This window comes from Staurois parvus, unplaced genomic scaffold (assembly GCF_062004578.1).
Source record: "Staurois parvus isolate SC_StPar_1 unplaced genomic scaffold, SC_StPar_1.0 ptg000287l, whole genome shotgun sequence".
In the NCBI taxonomy this organism is placed as follows: Eukaryota; Metazoa; Chordata; class Amphibia; order Anura; family Ranidae; genus Staurois; species Staurois parvus.
Window position 1 is genome coordinate 18,100,899 of NW_028318083.1, and position 23,678 is coordinate 18,124,576.

General features: G+C 42.7%; 1 protein-coding gene across 1 annotated transcript in view; it reads right to left on the minus strand.

The window, feature by feature from the left end:
- KDM1B (lysine demethylase 1B) overlaps positions 1-23,678 on the minus strand; it is an 84,097-nt gene that overhangs the window by 37,812 nt on the left and 22,607 nt on the right. The window contains exons 5-7 of the mRNA XM_089682268.1: positions 20,503-20,614; positions 16,024-16,140; positions 4,744-4,782 (exon numbers count right to left, since the gene is read on the minus strand). Of these exons, the coding sequence (XP_089538394.1) occupies positions 4,744-4,782; positions 16,024-16,140; positions 20,503-20,614 (268 nt within the window). The remainder of the gene's footprint in view (positions 1-4,743; positions 4,783-16,023; positions 16,141-20,502; positions 20,615-23,678) is intronic.

Genomic DNA, 23,678 nt, shown 5'->3' on the forward strand with positions numbered 1-23,678 from the left:
CCGGATTTCCACCCGGAGGCTGCCTGTACTGAGGCTCAGAAGTGGATCGAGCGTCTGGAACAGTACTTGAAAACCTTTGGACAGCACACAGAGCCAATACCATCATAGAGCCCATTCTGGAGGACGGCTGAGTGGCGGCAGATGACCTAGGGAAGACCTGGCTGTACATATCCTTAAGGGGACCTCCGGCTGATATTATACATACAAATGCGTACTTTGATTGAACGTCTGGTGAGTGCGTAATCCTAACACATTCACAGCACACCACCTGGATGATTAATTTTGGAGCACTTATTTGAGACCAATTTGGATCTTCACCGTTTATCTGTGGACACTTGTGCAATATTGATTGATTGATTCATTAGCACCATTGTGTGCTCACCATTATCACTTTATCAGCACCTTATTGTGATTATTTGCACTTTATTTGCACTTTGCCACTTATGACTTGTTCAATATTCTATATTTATTATCATTCAGTGCATTGTACATTATTGTGACAACCTTGATATTCTAGCGCTGCACCTACATGTTTATTTGATTTTTTTTTCAGGCTTTGTTTCCTTGTTTCCCTCCTGGTGATACTGCAAATAATACACTTGCTGTCCAAGGGTAGTTACACTCACTCCACTAGATCTATAGAAGGAGCCATAGTTGTCACCTAGCACACCCTCTATTACATGGGTGTGGTGGAATTAGTAGTTTACAAAAGACAGCTTGGAAGGCTGATAACATTTAGTTGAAATCATAGGAAGTGGCAAAGACCCTGCATTTCTGGCCAGAGCAATAGGTAACATCTGTGCTTGCTGAAAATGTTCTTAGCCTTATAAAAAGAAAACAAATGCAGCCACTATATCTACAGACTAGTAAGCTGCAATATATAACTTGGAATAATATGTTCTTTAGAATGTTGCTAAACCCATGACCCTGCATTCACTGTATCTGGTCTCCCACAGTACACACTGCATGTAAATGCAATTATTTTATTAAATATAAACTGCTAAATACCTTTTCTCATCAGCAGTTAGAGCAGTCTTGTGATTTCTATCAGTGTTCAGCAGAGCACTGGTTAAAGCTTTTAGAAGGAGTTTTCTTTCTGCTTTAGGGGGATGCAGAACCCCTGACCCTCTGTCTGGACAGTGCTGATCACATGCACTCTCCCAAGAAGAAAAAAAAACGTCTCTAGCAATACACACCAAACTGAGCAAGTGCAGTGTGTCTCCACACGATATGTCTTATCAGGAGATAAGAGGAGGCCACTGGAAGAAGGGGAGGATCAGAGAAGTCAGGATCAAACAGTATTTTTACGCAATGAAAAGGATTAACCCCTTAGGTTCCACAGTGAGTATAACAAGCATGCTTTCTGCATATACAGACTGATTTTACTGTTTTGGGTTTAGTAACACTTTAAAGTTAGGTTCATACTACTGCAATCCGATTTTGATCCAATTTTGAGTAAGATTATGTAATATAACTTGGTTGCTACTTGGTTACGTTTTGGATGTGGTTTGCGTATTCTTTTAGGCCAAAATCAAGCTGTAAGCACACCAAAGTAGTAAAGGATCCTTTTACAAATACACTTGTGGTGTGCTGAATTGATGTGAAAAGGGAACCATTAAAAACAATATGATTTCCATTGTCATGCAGTTCTGTGTGACTCAAAATTGGACCTGAAATCACACTAGTGTGAACCAGCTCTAAAGCAGGGTTTAAAAAACAATCTAGAACATGGTTTCTCTGTTATTCTAAATGTTGTAAATCAACACCAGAACTGGTTTAACCACGTGCTCTCCAGAGGATGTACCCTCCTTCCATTTTTTGCTGTTTTGCGCTATTTCAACTGGTAATTGTGCGGTCATACAATGCTGTACCCAAACAAAATCTATGTCCTTTTTTTCACACAAATAGAGCTTTCTTTTGGTGGTATTTGATCACCTCTGCGGTTTTTATTTTTTGAGCTATAAACCAATAAAGACAATTGTTTGATAAAATATAAAAGATGATGTTCTGCTGAGTAAATAGATACCAAACATGACATGATTTAAAATGGCAACAAAGTACATACATTTTTATTATCGATAGGCGATGCTTTAAAAGCCTTTACAGGCCCCCTTTTTTTATCTACACAGGAGGTCTAGTGCTAAAACTACAGCCCTCGATCTGTCGTTCGTGGCGATACCTCACATGCATGGTGCAGCCGCTGTTTACATACCGGCATGGGGTCAACGCTTGAGCATGCTGCTGTGCACGTGCAGGGCGGAAAGGGTGCTTTTTTTTTTTAGTTATTTCGATTTTTTTAATTATTTTTACACTGTTCCTTTCATTTTTTGATCACTTTTAATGCTATCACAGGGAATGCAAATATCCCCTATAACTTCAATGAGCATTGTCATAGATTCTTTATAGAGAAATCTGGGGTCTCAGACTCTAGATATCTCCTCTGCCCTTACATTATCTGATCTCCCCAAGATCGGTGTGATCAGATGCTTTCCCAATTTACAAATGGCGCTGTTTATATCCTGTGAAACTGAAGTGATGAAATGCTCGTAGCTTCCAATTTCTTAGACTATAGAGATGAATGATTGGAGCCATTCTGGTCTCTGACCAGCTCTATGGTCAGCCAGCGGAATTGCCAGCTGCATTGTCGGATTCCCCTGTGGGACAGGAGAGCCCATAAAAACTGTGGAAGGCAGCAGGGGAGGGATGTCCCTTCCAGCTGCTCGTAAAAACAATTCAGCAGCTACCTGGCCACAGGGATTGCTTTTACATGAAAGCTAACCGTCAGCTGAAAAAAACAATACCAGGATGATGCCTCTAGCTGTAGGCATCATCCCGGTATAACCACTCAAAGTCCAGCGACGTACCAGTACATTGCTGGTCCATGTTGGGCATATATGTAACAGCAGAGAACATGGGCATAGGATGAATTGGCTCTGTGGATCAATATGACCGCAATTCAGTCTTTTTTGTAATGCCCATGTTGAGGGTTAGGCCCAAAAGAGTTTTAAATTCAGAAACCGTGATAGGTTTCCATGCAAATTTTCTGGCAAGAGCTAAATTTGGGTGGGCGGCGATGTATTGTTGTCCGTATGAATTACTTTGGCCCACAATCAAGTGATACAACAGCGGAGGGGCTAAACGCTAGTGCTGACAGCGAAAGGGGCCGATCCTGCTAACTATACATTTTTGGGCACACTATACAAAGGAGACACTAGTATAGTCCTGTAGGTGATCAATATCTTGATCTGTACAAACACAATACTAGTAATGGCAGTGATCAGCAACCTATAGCATGAGTGCGATAATGTGCGGGCAATCTAACACTAGTTAACCCTGGCTGGGTGGGGCGCTTACTGACCCTCACACTATCTAAGGATGTCGCTAGTGGCAGGAATACAGTGATCAGTGAAAAATTCTATATACTGACACTGAACTAATGGCATTGGTTGGGTGACGGGGCGATCAAAGGGTTAAATGTGCTAATCTAACCTGTGTGTGTAAAATGTAGTTCTTTTACTTGGTGCTGCGTTCTCTCTTCTCTCCCTGGACCTGGTGGGGGGGGGGGGCAGCTGGGGGCACAGGTGCGTTCACACCCCAAAATAGGAAGTGACACAAGATTACATCGCCTTGCCAAGAGCTGCTGCTCATCCGCAAAATGCGGGTAAGCAGTTGGCAAGTAGTTTAAAAAAAAAAAAACTTAAAAAATGTTTTTTTAAAAAAATTCTCAAGATGGTATTTTATTTTTTTTTTAATACTTTTATCAGAATAGTACAATGTTACCATAGTAACACGTTTTACTTTGCTTTGCGGGAGAAATAAAGATAATTTCTCCTGCAATACAAAGCTTTCTGTCACGAACCTAACTCATTCATGTACTGTCATGAATGAGTTAAGTTTTGACAGCTCAGGATAGTGATCTGTGATTGGCTGGAACTGGTCACATGGTACAGGGTGCTGCGATGGGCCCCATGTATCATGTGACAGCTGTGGGCCAATCACAGCTCACTAGGAAGAGTAGCAGAGCTGTTATGAATGAGATTGATTTATAACAGCTTTGCTTACATTGTGATCACATAGCGATCACATGATCGCTGGGTCCAGTTCACCAGGACCTTCATTCTACTGTGTCTGCTGGACACGGCAGTTGTGAGGTTAGTACAGCCAAAGCGATGTATGGGTATGTCACTTTGCCTGTAGCTGCCTCCCTGCCGCAGTACATTGCGGGCAGGAAGCGGTTAATTTGTACATTGTTATTCTGGCATATTGTCCAGTTTTCTCCAAACATCTCATTTTAGAATGTTTCATAAACCAAATAAACAAGATTTACATTTTTTGGCTCATGTTCTAAGTTTATTAACCACTTCAGATCCAGTACCTGTATATTCTTTGTGGACTACAGCAATTTTTAAATTTACTTTGTCATTTCAGAAAGAAGTAAGGTGGTCTTGGGCTTTCTAATTAGCCTGTTTTGCAAGCAGTGTCATGCATGTACACAGCAATAACTGTTTAACTGTAAATTATAAACTTTATACAAATAATGAAAATATCAGTTCTGACGCTTGTAAATTAAAAAAAACTACAAACTAGACAAAAACCATTAGTTTTAATTTATGCTACCAATACATTGTTATGCATCGGTGCATCCGATAATACACATTATACATCGATATGTACTGTATGTTCCAAGATCTACTGAGAACATGTTTAGTGTTTGTTTATTTGGAGGATGTAAAGTTTACTTACCAGGTCCTCTGGCATGGAGCACTGATCTGGTCCCTCAGCCTGCCAGAAAATAAGAAAGACAAATACTTTGAAAATTTTATCTTCTTGCTGTTAATTCTAAAGTAGCTGTCAGATCTTTATCTCTGAGAAAATAATCAGCATATTATTTATGAAAACAGACAGGGATCTGGAATTAAGGAGATTCCCTACTAATTTTCATAAATCAACTTGTAACCTGAGTTCTTTGTGCTAATTTGAAAATTAAATAAAAAGCAACAATGTACAAAAATATATATTTAATAATAATAAAATCAAAGCAAAATGGTAATAAAATATAATAGGTCAGGGCTTGAAAAAGCTGCTCGCCAAATGCGAGGAGAAATTTTCTAGCGGCGAGCACAGATGATGATACAGCTCCCCTGTACTCCATTATAGTGATATGACATGTATACAGTAATGTATATCCCAGCTCCCCTGTACTCCATTATAGTGATATGACATGTATACAGTAATGTATATCCCAGCTCCCCTGTACCCCATTATAGTGATATAACATGTATACAGTAATGTATATCCCCCCTCCCCTGTACTCCATTATAGTGATATGACATGTATACAGTAATGTATATCCCAGCTCCCCTGTACTCCATTATAGTGATATGACATGTATACAGTATGTATATCCCAGCTCCCCTGTACTCCATTATAGTGATATGACATGTATACAGTAATGTATATCCCAGCTCCCCTGTACTCCATTATAGTGATATGACATGTATACAGTAATGTATATCCCAGCTCCCCTGTACCCCATTATAGTGATATGACATGTATACAGTAATGTATATCCCGGCTCCCCTGTACTCCATTATAGTGATATGACATGTATACAGTAATGTATATCCCCCTCCCCTGTACTCCATTATAGTGATATGACATGTATACAGTAATGTATATCCCAGCTCCCCTGTACCCCATTATAGTGATATGACATGTATACAGTAATGTATATCCCGGCTCCCCTGTACTCCATTATAGTGATATGACATGTATACAGTAATGTATATCCCCCCTCCCCTGTACTCCATTATAGTGATATGACATGTATACAGTATGTATATCCCAGCTCCCCTGTACTCCATTATAGTGATATGACATGTATACAGTAATGTATATCCCGGCTCCCCTGTACTCCATTATAGTGATATGACATGTATACAGTAATGTATATCCCAACTCCCCTGTACTCCATTATAGTGATATGACGTGTACACAGTAATGTATATCCCGGCTCCCCTGTACTCCATTATAGTGATATGACGTGTACACAGTAATGTATATCCCGGCTCCCCTGTACTCCATTATAGTGATATGACATGTATACAGTATGTATATCCCAGCTCCCCTGTACTCCATTATAGTGATATGACATGTATACAGTAATGTATATCTCAGCTCCCCTGTAATCCATTATAGTGATATGACATGTATACAGTAATGTATATCCCGGCTCCCCTGTACTCCATTATAGTGATATGACATGTATACAGTAATGTATATCCCAGCTCCCCTGTACCCCATTATAGTGATATGACATGTATACAGTAATGTATATCCCCCCTCCCCTGTACTCCATTATAGTGATATGACATGTATACAGTAATGTATATTCCAGCTCCCCTGTACTCCGTTATAGTGATATGACATGTATACAGTAATGTATATCCCAGCTCCCCTGTACTCCATTATAGTGATATGACATGTATACAGTAATGTATATCCCCCCTCCCCTGTACTCCATTATAGTGATATGACATGTATACAGTAATGTATATTCCAGCTCCCCTGTACCCCATTATAGTGATATGACATGTATACAGTATTGTATATCCCAGCTCCCCTGTACTCCGTTATAGTGATATGACATGTATACAGTGTGTATATCCCAGCTCCCATGTACTCCATTATAGTGATATGCCATGTATACAGTAATGTATATCCCGGCTCCCCTGTACTCCATTATAGTGATATGACATGTACACAGTAATGCATATCCCGGCTCCCCTGTACCCCATTATAGTGATATGACATGTATACAGTATTGTATATCCCAGCTCCCCTGTACTCCGTTATAGTGATATGACATGTATACAGTGTGTATATCCCAGCTCCCATGTACTCCATTATAGTGATATGCCATGTATACAGTAATGTATATCCCGGCTCCCCTGTACTCCATTATAGTGATATGACATGTACACAGTAATGCATATCCCGGCTCCCCTGTACCCCATTATAGTGATATGACATGTATACAGTAATTATATCCCAGCTCCCCTGTGCTCCATTATAGTGATATGACATGTATACAGTAATGTATATCCCAGCTCCCCTGTACTCCATTATAGTGATATGACATGTATATAGTATGTATATCCCAGCTCCCCTGTACTCCATTATAGTGATATGACATGTATACAGTAATGTATATCCCAGCTCCCCTGTACTCCATTATAGTGATATGACATGCATACAGTAATGTATATCCCAGCTCCCCTGTACTCCATTATAGTGATATGACATGTATACAGTAATGTATATCCCAGCTCCCCTGTACTCCATTATAGTGATATGACATGTAGACAGTAATGTATATCCCAGCTCCCCTGTACTCCATTATAGTGATATGACATGTATACAGTAATGTATATCCCAGCTCTCCTGTACTCCATTATAGTGATATGACATGTATATAGTAATGTATATCCCAGCTCCCCTGTACTCCATTATAGTGATATGACATGTATACAGTAGCTGGGATATACATTGCTGTGTACAGTTTTATATTTTGGACTCTTTATTCTAAAGAAAAATGTCATTTCATAAGCTTTAAGGGGGCGTGGTTGGAGGCAGGGCTGGGGGCTGGGTGGGCTGGGGTTGGGTTGGAGGCGGACCTGAGCAAGGTTGGGTGGGGCAACTGGTGGAGAGTAAGTGTGTTATGATCCGCCAGGTGGTGCCTCAGGCTGCCAACTGACGGACCTACCCAGAGCGTGGGGTCTAAGCCCGGGCTGTGCTTTCACCAGGGCCCCTGATGGTGGGGATGGACTTGTAACAGTCCCGGGCCAGGTCACGACCTCTGAGCAGGCCCACCAGTGGCTGAGGAAGCCTCCGGGGACGTATGCAGGTACTGGGAGAGCCAGATGTGAAGAGGGTGGCGGCCATAGCAGGGTGGTAACGGATCGTGGTCCCGTGGGGGTCAGCGGGGTACCGAATCGGCGGGCAAAGAGTAGTCAGGTCACACGCAGGATCAGCAGGGTAGTCAGTCCGTAGAATGGTCAGGCAAGCCAGGGGTCAGAATAGGAGAAGGCAGAGTAGTCAGGGCAATCCGGGTCAATCACAGGAGAAGGAAGCATAGTCAGGGCAATCCGGGTCAATCACAGGAGAAGGCAGCGTAGTCAGGGTCAATCAGGGTCACTAGAACGGGTACAGGAACTCAGGATCACAGATAGACCTTGCGGCAATCTGTGACAGTGCAGGGCATCTTTAAATAGTGCGCCCTGCACTGTCATTGGCCGGCTAGGACGCGCCCCCGGCTGTCATTGGACGCCTAAAGCGCGCCCGCGGCTCCTACTGCGCAAGAGCGGCGTCCTGTCAGCCGCGGCTCGCCGGGACCTAGTGCCTGTGTCCCGGCGTGATCTGCCGCCAGTGCGCATGCGCGGGGGAAGACGCCGCGATCCCTGATTCCGGAGCCGCGATCCCTGACATTGCCCCCCCCCCAATGGGCACCCTCCGGGAGCCCCACTGATCTCTCCACCGCGGGTGACTACGAAAAAACTCCCGGATGAGCCTGGGTGCGTGAATGTTCTGGGCGGGTTCCCATGAGTTCTCCTCAGGGCCATAACCCTTCCATTTTATCAGGAACTGTGTCTGGCCCCCCCTCTTTCGGCAACTGAGGATAGTCTCCACTTCATATTCCTCCTGGTCACCTATGGTGACTGCCTCGGGAGGTCTGGATTCACGGTCCGGGAAGGGATCTGGTCTGGATGGCTTCAGGAGAGACACATGGAACACAGGATGCATCTTGAAGGTTCGCGGAAGCTCGAGTTCGTAGGTCACCTCGTTGACTACTCGTTTTACCGGAAATGGGCCAATGTACTTGGGTCCCATCTTCCTCGAAGGACACAGCATCTTCAAGTTGGTCGTTGCCAGCCAAACCTGATCCCCTGGTTGAAGCAGTAACTCTCCTCTTCTTTTCCTGTCGAACACCCTTTTACTGTCCTCTTGGGCTTTAGCGATGGCTTCCTGAATCGTTTTGTTATTGACAGAAAAGAAGTTCAAGATGTCTTGAGACGCAGGTACCGGATTTTCAGGCATCAGATCAGGGAGGAATGTGGGATGATACCCGTAATTGAAAAAGAACGGGGATTGACCCGTAGCTGAGTGATTCGAGTTGTTGTACGAGAATTCTGCGGAAGGCAACAACGTCAGCCAGTCATCCTGAAGGTAGGATGTGTAGCATCGTAAGTACTGTTCTAGCGTTTGGTTGGTCCTCTCGGTTTGGCCGTTGGTCTGAGGATGGTAGGCAGATGAAAGCGACAGCTTGATTCCCAGCGCTTTACATAAGGCATTCCAGAACCTGGAGGTGAATTGGACTCCCCGATCTGACACTATATCTTCGGGAACCCCATGAAGCCTCACTACTTCCTTAATGAAGATCCGTGCCGTTTCTGGTGCCGATGGGGTCTTTTCCAGGGGTACGAAATGTGCCATCTTTGAGAAGCGGTCGAATATCACCATTATTGCTGTGTAGCCTTGGGATGGTGGGAGTTCGACCACAAAATCCATGGCTATCATTTGCCAGGCCCGCTTGGGTATAGGCAATGGACGTAACAATCCCCATGCCCTGCTCCTGGAGGGCTTGTTCCTTTGACAGGTGGGACAGGTCTGGACGTAACGCTCGCAATCCTTGATCATGTCCGGCCACCAGAACGAGCACCGCAGTAGTTCCAGAGTTTTCGTAACCCCGAAGTGACCCGCCATTGGATGGTCGTGGCAGTGCCCCAGGACCAAGGTTCGCACTTCTTCTGGGACCATGATCCGGTCTTCCTTCCAAAACAGCCCACCGTGGTTCTGGAGGGGTGACCCAGACGGAACTGGTAGTCCTACAGAAGCATCGAGAAGTCTGGAGCGAAGTTCCGTTTGTAGAGCGAGGAAGCTTCCGGAAGGTAAGATGGTGTCAGGTACCACTGCGTCGTCGGGGTCCTCAAACATGCGGGACAGAGCGTCTGGTTTTGTATTCTTAGTACCGGGTCGGTACGTTATATGGAATATAAATCGAGAAAAGAAAAGAGCCCATCTCGCCTGGCGAGGTCTCAGTCGTTTTGCCGTTCTTAAATATTCAAGGTTTTTGTGATCTGTGAATATTAGGATTGGGTGTGTGGCTCCTTCCAGTAAATACCTCCATTCTTCTAGAGCGGATTTAATGGCCAGGAGCTCCCGATCTCTAATGTCATAGTTACGTTGCCAGGTGCTGGCAAATATCCTCTAGGGACGCTGATCCACTTCCTGGCTCTGTCATGGCCGCAAGGTACTGTTATGATCCGCCAGGTGGTGCCTCAGGCTGCCAACTGACGGTCCTTGGCCGGCTAGGACGCGCCCCCGGCTGTCATTGGACGCCTGAGGCGCGTCCGCGGCTCCTACTGCGCATGCGCGGCGTCCTGTCAGCCGCGGCTCGCCGGGACCTAGTGCCTGTGTCCCGGCGTGATCTGCCGCCAGTGCGCATGCGCGGGGGAAGACGCCGCGATCCCTGATTCCGGAGCCGCGATCCCTGACAAAGTGTTGTACCTGGCTAGTAGGTCTAGACTCGAAATTTTAAGCCCTGTAAATAGGTGATGATAAATAATAAACAAATCAAAATAGCAGTATAATGATCTAACACAGGGGTGGGCAAACTTTTTGACTTGAGGGCCGCAATGGGTTCATATATTGGACCCGGGGGCCGGACCAAGAGTAGATGAATGATGTGTATGTGTCATCCATAGTAAGTATAGTAATATTCCCCCATAGTAAGCATAGTAATTAATCCCCCATATAGTAATTCATCCCCCATATAGTAATTCATCCCCCATATAGTAATTCATCCCCCCATAGTAATTCACCCCCATAGTAATTTATCCCCCATAGTAATTCATCCCCCATATAGTAATTCATCCCCCATAGTAATTCATCCCCCATAGTAATTCATCCCCCACATAGTAATTCACCCCCCCATAGTAATTCATCCCCCATATAGTAATTCATCCCCCATATAGTAATTCACCCCCCATAGTAATTCACCCCCCATAGTAATTCATCCCCATATAGTAATTCATCCCCCATAGTAATTCATCCCCCATAGTAATTCACCCCCCATAGTAATTCATCCCCCATAGTAATTCATCCCCCATATAGTAATTCATCCCCCATATAGTAATTCATCCCCCATATAGTAATTCATCCCCCATATAGTAATTCATCCCCCATAGTAAATCATCCCCCATAGTAATTAATCCCCCATATAGTAATTCATCCCCCATAGTAATTCATCCCCCATAGTAATTCATCCCCCCTATAGTAATTCATCCCCCATATAGTAATTCATCCCCCATAGTAATTCACCCCCCATAGTAATTCACCCCCCATAGTAATTCATCCCCCATAGTAATTCATCCCCCATATAGTAATTCATCTCCCATAGTAATTCATTCCCCCTATAGTAAGTCATCCCCCATAGTAATTCATCCCCCATATAGTAATTCATCCCCCATAGTAATTCATCCCCCATAGTAATTCATCCCCCATAGTAATTCATCCCCCCCATAGTAATTCATCCCCCCTATAGTAATTCATCCCCCATAGTAATTCATCCCCCATATAGTAATTCATCCCCCATATAGTAATTCATCCCCCATAGTAAATCATCCCCCATAGTAATTCACCCCCCATAGTAATTAATCCCCCATATAGTAATTCATCCCCCATAGTAATTCATCCCCCATAGTAATTCATCCCCCCTATAGTAATTCATCCCCCATATAGTAATTCATCCCCCATAGTAATTCACCCCCCATAGTAATTCACCCCCCATAGTAATTCATCCCCCATAGTAATTCATCCCCCATATAGTAATTCATCTCCCATAGTAATTCATCCCCCCTATAGTAAGTCATCCCCCATAGTAATTCATCCCCCATATAGTAATTCATCCCCCATAGTAATTCATCCCCCATAGTAATTCATCCCCCATAGTAATTCATCCCCCCTATAGTAATTCATCCCCCATAGTAATTCATCCCCCATATAGTAATTCATTCCCCATATTAATTCATCCCCCATATTAAGTCCCCAAGTCCCCCCTGTGTCAATTCACTTACCTTTGCTCCACGCGTTCCTCTCGCCGTCTTCCCGCGCCGTTCAGGTGTAGCATGAAAATCTGTCTCCTATGAGAATCTGTCCCCCTCGACGTATCTGCGCATGTGCCAGTTTCAGGCATTAGCAGCCGATCGGCGATCTCCGGCACATGCGCAGATACGTCGAGGGGGACAGATCCTCATAGATTTTCATGCTACACCGGTCTTCAGGGCGGACTGTGAGAGGAGCCTAGTTCCGCGGGCCGGATTAAAAGGTCCGCCGGGCCGTATACGGCCCTCGGGCCGTAGTTTGCCCATTGCTGATCTAACACAATATAATGGTTAGAAATTGAAACCAGCAATTATTTTCAAATATTAACCACTTGGCTTCCAGAGGATTTACCCACTTCCTAACCAGGCCATTTTTCGTTATACGGTGCTGTGTAACTTAACTGAAAATTGCGCGTTCATGCAACACTGCACCCAAATAAAATGTATGTCCTTTTTCCCCCACAAATAGAGCTTTCTTTCAGTGGTATTTGATTGCCTCTGTGTTTTTTATTTTTTGAGCTATAAACAAAAAAAGGCCGACAATCTTGAGAAAAAAAACAATATTTTTTACTTTTTGCTATTAAACATGTCCAGTAAAAAAATTTAAAAAATCTAATTTCATCATAAATTTACACCAAAATGTATTCTGGTACATGTCTTTGCTAAAAAAAAATCCCAATATGTGTAAATTAATTGGTTTATGTGAAAGTTCAAGCGTCTACAAAATGGCGGTATATATACTGGAATCTTATTTTTTTTTTTTTTTTTTTTTTATACTGGTAATGACGATCAGGGACTTATAGCAGGTATTCTGACACTGGGGAGGGAACTGACTATCTGTCACTGACAACCCCAGTGACACTAATACAGTGATCAGTGCTAATACAAAGCACTGATACTGTACTAATGGCACTGGGCAGGAAGGGGTTAACATCTGGGGCGTTAAAAGGGTTAACTGTGTGCTGTGTTTGTGCTTTACTGTGTCAGCACATTGCTTTGTATTGCTCAAGAAATGTGCAGGAGCTGAAAGGGGAGAGATCTGTATTGTTTACATACAGGTCTCTCCCCCGTCAGTGATACTTGGAGATCGCCAAGTGCCGGCAGGGAATCATCGGCCGGGACCCAGTGATTGACAGCTGAGGCTGCCAATGGCGGTGCGCATAGGGATTGTGTGCACCCCTTACCCGGAAATGCAAAATCACGTATATATACAGTGGGGATCGAAAGTTTGGGCACCCCAGCTAAAAGTTTGTATTAATGTGCATAAAGAAGCCAAAGAAAGATGGAAAAATCTCCAAAAGGCATCAAATTACAGATTAGACATTCTTATAATATGTCAACAAAAGTTAGATTTTATTTCCATCATTTACACTTTCAAAATAACAGAAAACAAAAAATGGCGTCTGCAAACGTTTGGGCACCCTGCAGAGTTAATATCTTGTACTGCCCCTTTGGCAAGTATCACAGCTTGTAAACGCTTTTTGTAGCCAGCCAAGAGTCTTTCAATTCTTGTTTGAGGTATCTTTGCCCATTCTTCCTTACAAAAGTCTTCCAGTTCTTTGAGATTTCTGGGCTGTCTGTCATGCACTGCTCTTTTAAGGTCTATCCATAGATTTTCAATTATGTTGAGGTCAGGAGATTGTGAAGGCCATGGGAAAACCTTCAGTTTACGCCTCTTAATGTAATCCCCCGTGGATTTTGGGTGTGTTTAGGATCATTATCCATTTGTAGAAGCCATCCTCTCTTTAACTTCAGCTTTTTCACAGATGGCATCAAGTTACCATCCAAAATTTGCTGAAATTTTATTGAATCCATTTTTCCTTCTACTCGTGAGATGTTCCCTGTGCCACTGGCTGCAACACAACCCAAAGCATGATTGATCCAACCCCATGCTTAACAGTTGGACAGAGGTTCTTTTCATTAAATTCTGTGCCTCTTCTTCTCCAAACGTACCTTTGCTCATTCCAGCCAAAAAGTTAAATTTTAACCTCATCGGTCCACAGAACTTGTTTCCAAAATGCATCAGGCTTGTCTATATGTTCATTTGCAAAGTTCAAACGATGATTTTTGTGGTGAGGACATAGAAGAGGTTTTCTTCTGATGACTCTTCCATGAAGACCATATTTGTACAAGTATCTCTTTATAGTGGAATAGTGTACCACAACTCCAGTGTCTGCCAGATCTTTCTGGAGGGATCGTGCAGTCAAACGTGGGTTTTCAATTGTTTTTCTCACAATCCTGCGAGCTGTTCTGTCTGATATTTTTCTTGGTCTTCCAGATCTTGCTTTAACTTCCACTGTTCCTGATGACTGCCAGTTCTTAATTACATTCCAAACAGAGGATATTGACATCTGAAAACGCTTTGCTATCTTCTTATAGCCTTCTCCAGCTTTGTGAGTGTCAACTATTTTCAGTTTCAGTTTTCTAGACAACTGCTTAGAAGAACCCATGGTGCTGATTGTTGGGCCAAGGTCAGATGAGTCTGGGCATTTAAAACCTTTGAGATTGACATCACCTAGTCTTCCCAGATGATGATTGAGAACAATCCATGACACTGGCAGGTCTCAGCTTGGCAAAGGCGGCAGTGCATGCTAGAAATTCTGCAGGGTGCCCAAACTTTTGCAGACGCCATTTTTTTGTTTTCTGTTATTTTGAAAGTGTAAATGATGGAAATAAAATCTAACTTTTGTTGACATATTTTTAGAATGTCTAATCTGTAATTTGATGCCTTTTGGAGATTTTTCCATCTTTCCTTGGCTTCTTTATGCACATTAATACAAATTTTTAGCTGGGGTGCCCAAACTTTCGATCCCCACTGTGTATATATATATACTGTATATATATATATATGATTTTTCGCAGCCCTGCCGCCCTGTAGCAGTATTTCTGCTATAGGGGGGCGGGAAAACGGTTAATGAGTTCAAACCAACTGTCTAGAAAGGCAGTGTAGGAAACTATCAGTAGCTCAGCAGCAAAATACAAAAGCTATGCAAATTGACCACGTAATCTCTCTACAACCAGATTTTCAAAGCTCAAAGTGTATCTTGGCATGAATTGATTTAGAATACCATACGCAGGCCAATCCAATAAACTTAGAATCTATCTGAGGCCAAGAACAAATGTTACACTAAGTTATCTACTTTGTCATATATACAGTACCCAGGTAAACCATTGACTAGCAGTTGAAAATAGCTTCAGGGATATTTCAAATAGAATCTTCCCCCCAGAGAATTGAATGAAGATAATTTTCACTGTAGTTAAAATTATTTCACATCAACTCTGGTGCTAACCATAAACGGGTTAGAAGGAAATGTAAGGCATGTACAAATTGTCTGAAGAAAAATGAAAGTTATACGTTACTAATATAGATTCTATGGTGTCAGTGATGTCATCTTGCGGTCAGCTCACTTCTGGGTGTCATATATAGAAGGGGATTTTTAAGGTGCCAAAAGTTGCCGACTTTTCTACCTTGATGAATGGTACCCTGTTAGAGGGCCCTACCATACACTGTCTCCATATGGGAGTGCAGGGGTCTCTTTTTCCCCTTTTGAGTGCCTCTACCCATTGGGATGGAGTATACTGCTCTTGATGTTCCATAAATAGGCCTACGCATTTTTATGTATTATCTTTCAAGGTGACCCTTAGTCTATACTGGGATCATAAATTGAGGTTATTGTCATCTATCAAGGAGGCTTTTCTCCTGCTATGGCCATCTAATTCCCGGTTTGAACCAGGAGCCAATGGGGGTGGAGGGTGAACTGAGTCACCTTTGTTTTTCGGCTAGTTTTTGTGTAACAATATCCTGCGTACTTACTTTGCCCCAACATGAATACATAAACACCAAATCACAAAGGTCCATTACCTTCATTGAGCTATTTAGTTTCATGCCACATTTGTATGTTTTTGCCATTTGCATTGTTAAATGAATCTCTTTTGTCAACTGACGCCACTTTCCACATTCAGGTTTTGTGCATTGTACCTAAGAGAGAAAAAAAAATACAGAATCAACAATTAATGAATATATGAACAGGGGGGTGCAGCGCTGTATAACCAAATAGCAATTACACAATGGTGAACAGTGACTGTAAATTAGTAATGCCACTATAGGTGGCTCAAGGTGAGGAGAGTGAGAAGCAGTCCAGTAAAGGGGTGCTCTTAAGATCCAGGGTGATCTTCAAACGTCCAATATACAGGACCATCGGGTGATAAAATATAAAGACTGCGCACTCACCAGATACGCAATCTTTATGCGCATTTGTGTGAAATTATCACTAGACCTCCTGTGTCATCATCCTGGTCTGGTCAGATCTGATCAGCATATCCCTCATGGCCCGGTAATTGGATGGATGCAGCTGTTCCGTAGATTTGGCCGGTTCTCACCAGAACTCAAATAAATAGAAAAGGCCACATAGTGTAATATCCTCAGGTATCTTTATTGAAGGCACAGGATAGCAGAAAATCCAACTAACAAAAATACTGACCCAGGTATAAATCAAAGATGGCCGCCGGGGCCCCTCGTGGCGCCGGCGGTGAAGCGTCCAACCTGCTGTAGCTATCCCTGACGCGTTTCGAGCGAAGGCTCGTAGTCATAGGGGTGCAGCTTACAGTGGTGGACGCAAGTGACAGTGACTAAATACGGACATTGGCGCATGCGCAGTACGCCATGCGCCATTTTCCCTACGCTGGATGTCCGCGCTACGGGCGCCATTTTGTTGTAGCCCGACTCGATGGCGCATGCGCAAACGCCAATCGTCAGGTGCGCTGAGGCAAACAGCAGAACGAGAGCTATGAACACCACAGCTGATTCAATGAAATGCTATGAGCACCAGGGATAGTTCGATCCACAAATTGGGGGTCACCTGTGAAAAGTAAAAGCCCAATTGATATGGCTATGGGCAAAAACCATGATGGATCCCCAATTAATAGATCCAAAATCCTAGTACACAGCCCATGTTTATCCTAGCCCAAATGATGTAATAATGTAAAACCCAGATAAGGGTATATTTATATAAAAATAAAGCATGTTTAAAAACATATATAAAAACGTATATAAAAAAATATATAAAAACCTGGTGATCATGCATACAAAAATACTGGCAAACATATAACGTCTGCCAAGCACAAGAATATTTAATAGATAAATACATCATAAATGTCTTTATGTATGAAAGTCATTTTTAAACCAGTAACAACCAGCAATAAATATATTTAATACAACTGTAATAAAAAATATATAAAACATGCGTCTATAGACCAATAGGTCACCAGTGCATGTGGAATTCTTAATATAATGACATATTTATTTCATCATAATGGCAAACGGAAACTCTTACAGCTATATACAATAATATAAGATAAATTAAGATGGATATACATGGGATCAGTTGCAAAGATTTAAATATAGGTGTACAGATAGAAGGATATCTAACTAGTCCCAATTAGCTGTTATCAATGAAACTATTGATATCCAGTTCTATATTAAGTCCTTTGGGGCGCATACAGTCCATTTGGAATATCCATTTTGTTTCCATCTGCGAAACTGCCCTTTTCTTATTTACGCCCCTCCAGTGGGCCTGTACTGTATCAATGGATTTATGATGTATTTATCTATTAAATATTCTTGTGCTTGGCAGACGTTATATGTTTGCCAGTATTTTTGTATGCATGATCACCAGGTTTTTATATATTTTTTTTATATACGTTTTTATATATGTTTTTAAACATGCTTTATTTTTATATAAATATACCCTTATCTGGGTTTTACATTATTACATCATTTGGGCTAGGATAAACATGGGCTGTGTACTAGGATTTTGGATCTATTAATTGGGGATCCATCATGGTTTTTGCCCATAGCCATATCAATTGGGCTTTTACTTTTCACAGGTGACCCCCAATTTGTGGATCGAACTATCCCTGGTGCTCATAGCATTTCATTGAATCAGCTGTGGTGTTCATAGCTCTCGTTCTGCTGTTTGCCTCAGCGCACCTGACGATTGGCGTTTGCGCATGCGCCATCGGGTCGGGCTACAACAAAATGGCGCCCGTAGCGCGGACATCCAGCGTAGGGAAAATGGCGCATGGCGTACTGCGCATGCGCCAATGTCCGTATTTAGTCACTGTCACTTGCGTCCACCACTGTAAGCTGCACCCCTATGACTACGAGCCTTCGCTCGAAACGCGTCAGGGATAGCTACAGCAGGTTGGACGCTTCACCGCCGGCGCCACGAGGGGCCCCGGCGGCCATCTTTGATTTATACCTGGGTCAGTATTTTTGTTAGTTGGATTTTCTGCTATCCTGTGCCTTCAATAAAGATACCTGAGGATATTACACTATGTGGCCTTTTCTATTTATTTGAGTTCTGGTGAGAACCGGCCAAATCTACGGAACAGCTGCATCCATCCAATTACCGGGCCATGAGGGATATGCTGATCAGATCTGACCAGACCAGGATGATGACACAGGAGGTCTAGTGATAATTTCACACAAATGCGCATAAAGATTGCGTATCTGGTGAGTGCGCAGTCTTTATATTTTATCACCCGATGGTCCTGTATATTGGACGTTTGAAGATCACCCTGGATCTTAAGAGCACCCCTTTACTGGACTGCTTCTCACTCTCCTCACCTTGAGCCACCTATAGTGGCATTACTAATTTACAGTCACTGTTCACCATTGTGTAATTGCTATTTGGTTATACAGCGCTGCACCCCCCTGTTCATATATATGCTATTGAAGGTTTGATACGGTGCCTTTTTGGTGTACAGCTGCTGCCTATTATATATTACATATTATATATTATATTATATATCATCATATAAGCGCTCACTTATTTTCTGTTTTTCTTAACAATTAATGAATGAGTGTAACAGGCATAGAATAAGCAGCACTTCCAATATTGAGAGAATAACTAGCATGTTCACATTTAATACTGTGTATTTCCCGCAACTGGGTTCTTTCCAAACAGCAACAAATCCCATAAATAAGGTTAAAGTGATATTAAAAGCAGATATTTTTTGTTTAAACAAACATATCATACTTATCTGCTCTGTGCATTGGTTTTGCACAGAGCAGCCCCAATTCTCCACTTCTTGGGTCCCCCACTGGCGCTACTGGACTCTTCCTCCTGCCTAATGCCCCCATGGCCAGTGATTTTCTATGGCGGCACCAAAGCAGGCTCCCTTCTGAGCCGCTGCTGTGAGTGTCCATTCGCACATGGAGTGCAGCTCGGCCCCACCCTCATTCTCTCCTCATGGGATATAATTGACAATAGCAGGAGCCAATGGTTAGCTCTGCTGTCTCAGCCAATGAGGAGGGGGAGATCCAAGGGAGCCAAGGCTCTAGTGCACATCACTGCATAGAGATGGGGCTCATGTATGTTTTAGGGGGGCTAGAAGGGCTACTGAACACAGAAGGTTTTTTACCTTCATGCATAGAATGCATGAAGGTAGAAAAACTTGAACCTTTACAATCGCTTTAACTCCAGGCTGTTAGAAGTAAAATAAACCTTTCCTGAGAGGAAGTCATTATTAACTCCTTGTTTTGCAAATACAAATTCCCTGGCTAATGTACTGGCATTTTTTACACTAGGCGTTCTGTATGGGAGAGGCAGTATGTGCCTGAGTATTCTAGGAACACAAGCAAGAACATTTTAAAATCACTAGATTACCGAAAAAAAGGGAATGAAATTACTTGGTACACTTCTACTGTATATGGATTTAAAGCAGGGTCATATAAGTGTACCTTCTAAGGTTTGTGATAAAAATATCAACAGCACATCACATTCAAACAAAAATACACACAACAAAATTGCCTCAAGGTCGCAAAGGATCTCCTCCCTAGGCAGCAGTGACAGTCTGTCACTGCTGCCTGGGTAGGAGGTCATTTGTGGCTTCAAAGGTTTCATTTTGTTGGTGACAATTACATTAACCATCTTTGTTTGAACATGGTGTGCACCCCTCTGTAACTGGGTCTGACTGTTGCATGGCGTGTACTGGAATTTTTGTATTTATGTAACATCCTCTTTTTTCTTTCTACTTCACGTCCCAAAACATATTTAAACTTCCAAGGATCAGATTCAAGGTTCTGATAAATGTCTCAGTGCCAACAGTTTTATATCAGGATTTCTGAGCGTGGCAATCATCATGTTATGTGTTTCAGCATCAAAGTGGCAAGCGCTTCAGTATCACAGACAAAACAGAATGGAATAAATTAGTGCAACACAGTAATGCCTGGATAAAAACTGAGCTAGTCATCAGTTAGCTTATGCTCTCTAAATTTGCCTCAAGATTTAATCTAGAATTTTGACTGCAGTATACCTTTAAGGAAAGTAAACCTTACCCAGTAAGGAAGTTGCTGGTCTGCCATAAAAGCTTTGGGACTTGGTTCACTTTTACCATTACTTGTCCAAATTCGTTTCCAAGAAGCATATATGTCATAGCCATCCTTGTGACTAAAACAGGAAGACAGAGCAGAACAATCACTAATTAATACAATCAACCTAGCAAGAGAAAGCTATAAATCAACATACACTGGAGTATCTAATTAAAAATAGAAATTTTTACTGAAAATGTAAAGGATTTTTAGGATCATTTATTTCAACAGCACCGACAAGTTTGCGGCATATTATAAACAACACTGATACATTTATATCAAACCTGAACTATTAGACCGAGGGTCAGCAACCAGTAGATCTCAGCCAGGTGACTTGTAGATCGCAGTCTGGGCTTGCTGAGCCATTATCCCAGAGCATCAAACAGAGTGCAATGCAGAGGAACTACTTGTAAAGTTGGAGCTGTAGTAGGGAGCAATAGCCATATAAGCTGATGCCTCCTCTGTAGCGCTGGCTCCTGTCCCATGCCGAGTGATACCAACTGCACTCCATCTAGCTCCACGCTAGCGGTCTCCAGAGTGGTGCCAGCAGCAGGAAAGAAAGAGATCTTCAGGGAAGTGTGAAGCAATACACTTGGCATAATAGCACAGGGCTGCTTTCACACTGATGCACTGCAGTTTACCCGCACCGTGGGTGTAGTGCAGCGTACCTGCAGCTTTCCTGCGGATTTGCTGTGCTTAGCCATAGATTCTATTATATCCTGCAGGTTTGGTGCACTTTCTGAAAGTGCACCAAAGCTCCTAAATGCAGGAGTTTTGGTGCGCTTTCAGAAAATGCACCAAACCTGCAGGATAAAATAGAAGTCTATGGCAAAGTGCAGCAAACCCAGGTAAGTCACAGATCAGTGTGAAAGCAGCCCTATAGGGGCCTCAGAACAGTAAGGGTTCATTTACATTTGCAGTTTAAGGGTGGTAAAACCCCATAGTTAAGACATGTTTTTACCACCACCTCCTGGACCATACCCACTTGCAGTGGCCAGGGGTGTACACATGTCACAGCCGCAGCAGGAGTTATACGCCCAGTCATGGTTGGTGGGTGTAGCACCTGCCAAGCATGACCCATGCAAGTGCACGAGGTTGCTCAGCAAGTGCCCTGCAACCTTGTGCAGTACAGCAAATGAGGGGTTAAAGCAGGCAGCGTTGTGTTGCTTTCTCACTGGCTGGGGGGAAAAGCAATCCGAGAGTGTTTGACGATGGTGAAGAAGTGATATTTTACCTCTACACCACCTGATTTAAACCTATGATTGCTGTACAATGCACACGACTGCGACACAGTAGTACGGCAATTTGAGGTTTAAATCAGGTGTGAGGATGTGACACTGTGCCTGGTGATCTTTGATTTCTCCCATGTTTTTCGGGTAGATCTCTACCTCTTTAAGGTTGCCTACCCCTGTATTAGACCATACAATCTAATGACTTCTACACCAGCACAGACATTGTACAGCTAATGCCACATGACTGCATTCTGACCTACACCCTCACATTTGTTCCTTAACTTATTATATTATAATAAGATAATATAAAATGAGTGATAATATGATAATATCAAATAAGCGCAGTGCTAAAAAACTAAAAATGTGTGTATCCATTTTAAAAAAATAACTGCAAAAAGATTTCAGTTTATAGACTCAATAGTGAAAAACTCAGTAAGAATTGTAATGTTCAAACAACACTTCCTCCCTCTTCTAAATGTCAAACAAACAACGCTTCTTCCCTCTTCTCAATACTTCTTCCCTCTTCTCAGTGTCAAACAAACAACACTTCCTCCCTCTTCTCAATGTCAAACAAACAACACTTCCTCCCTCTTCTCAATGTCAAACAAACAACACTCCCTCCCTCTTCTCAATGTCAAACAAACAACGCTTCCTCCCTCTTCTCAGTGTCAAACAAACAACGCTCCTCCCTCTTCTCAATGTCAAACAAACAACGCTTCCTCCCTCTTCTCAATGTCAAACAAACAACACTTCCTCCCTCTTCTCAATGTCAAACAAACACTTCCTCCCTCTTCTCAATGTCAAACAAACACTTCCTCCCTCTTCTCAATGTCAAACAAACACTTCCTCCCTCTTCTCAATGTCAAACAAACACTTCCTCCCTCTTCTCAATGTCAAACAAACAACGCTTCCTCCCTCTTCTCAGTGTCAAACAAACACTTCCTCCCTCTTCTCAATGTCAAACAAACAACACTTCCTCCCTCTTCTCAATGTCAAACAAACACTTCCTCCCTCTTCTCAATGTCAAACACTTCAACCCTCTGCTCACTGTCAAAAAACAACACTTCCTCCCTCTTCTCAATGTCAAAAAACAACACTTCCTCCCTCTTCTCAATGTCAAACAAACAACACTTCCTCCCTCTTCTCAATGTCAAAAAACAACACTTCCTCCCTCTTCTCAATGTCAAACAAACAACACTTCCTCCCCCTTCTCAATGTCAAACAAACAACACTTCCTCCCCCTTCTCAATGTCAAACAAACAACACTTCCTCCCCCTTCTCAATGTCAAACAAACAACACTTCCTCCCTCTTCTCAATGTCAAACACTTCCTCCCTCTTCTCAATGTCAAACAAACAACACTTCCTCCCTCTTCTCAATGTCAAACAAACAACACTTCCTCCCTCTTCTCAATGTCAAACACTTCCTCCCTCTTCTCAATGTCAAACAAACAACACTTCCTCCCTCTTCTCAATGTCAAACAAACAACACTTCCTCCCTCTTCTCAATGTCAAACAAACAACACGTCCTCCCTCTTCTCAATGTCAAACAAACAACACTCCCTCCCTCTTCTCAATGTCAAACAAACAACACGTCCTCCCCCTTCTCAATGTCAAACAAACAACACTTCCTCCCTCTTCTCAATGTCAAACACTTCCTCCCTCTTCTCAATGTCAAACAAACAACACTTCCTCCCTCTTCTCAATGTCAAACAAACAACACTGCCTCCCTCTTCTCAATGTCAAACACTTCCTCCCTCTTCTCAATGTCAAACAAACAACACTTCCTCCCTCTTCTCAATGTCAAACAAACAACACTTCCTCCCTCTTCTCAATGTCAAACAAACAACACGTCCTCCCTCTTCTCAATGTCAAACAAACAACACTTCCTCCCTCTTCTCAATGTCAAACAA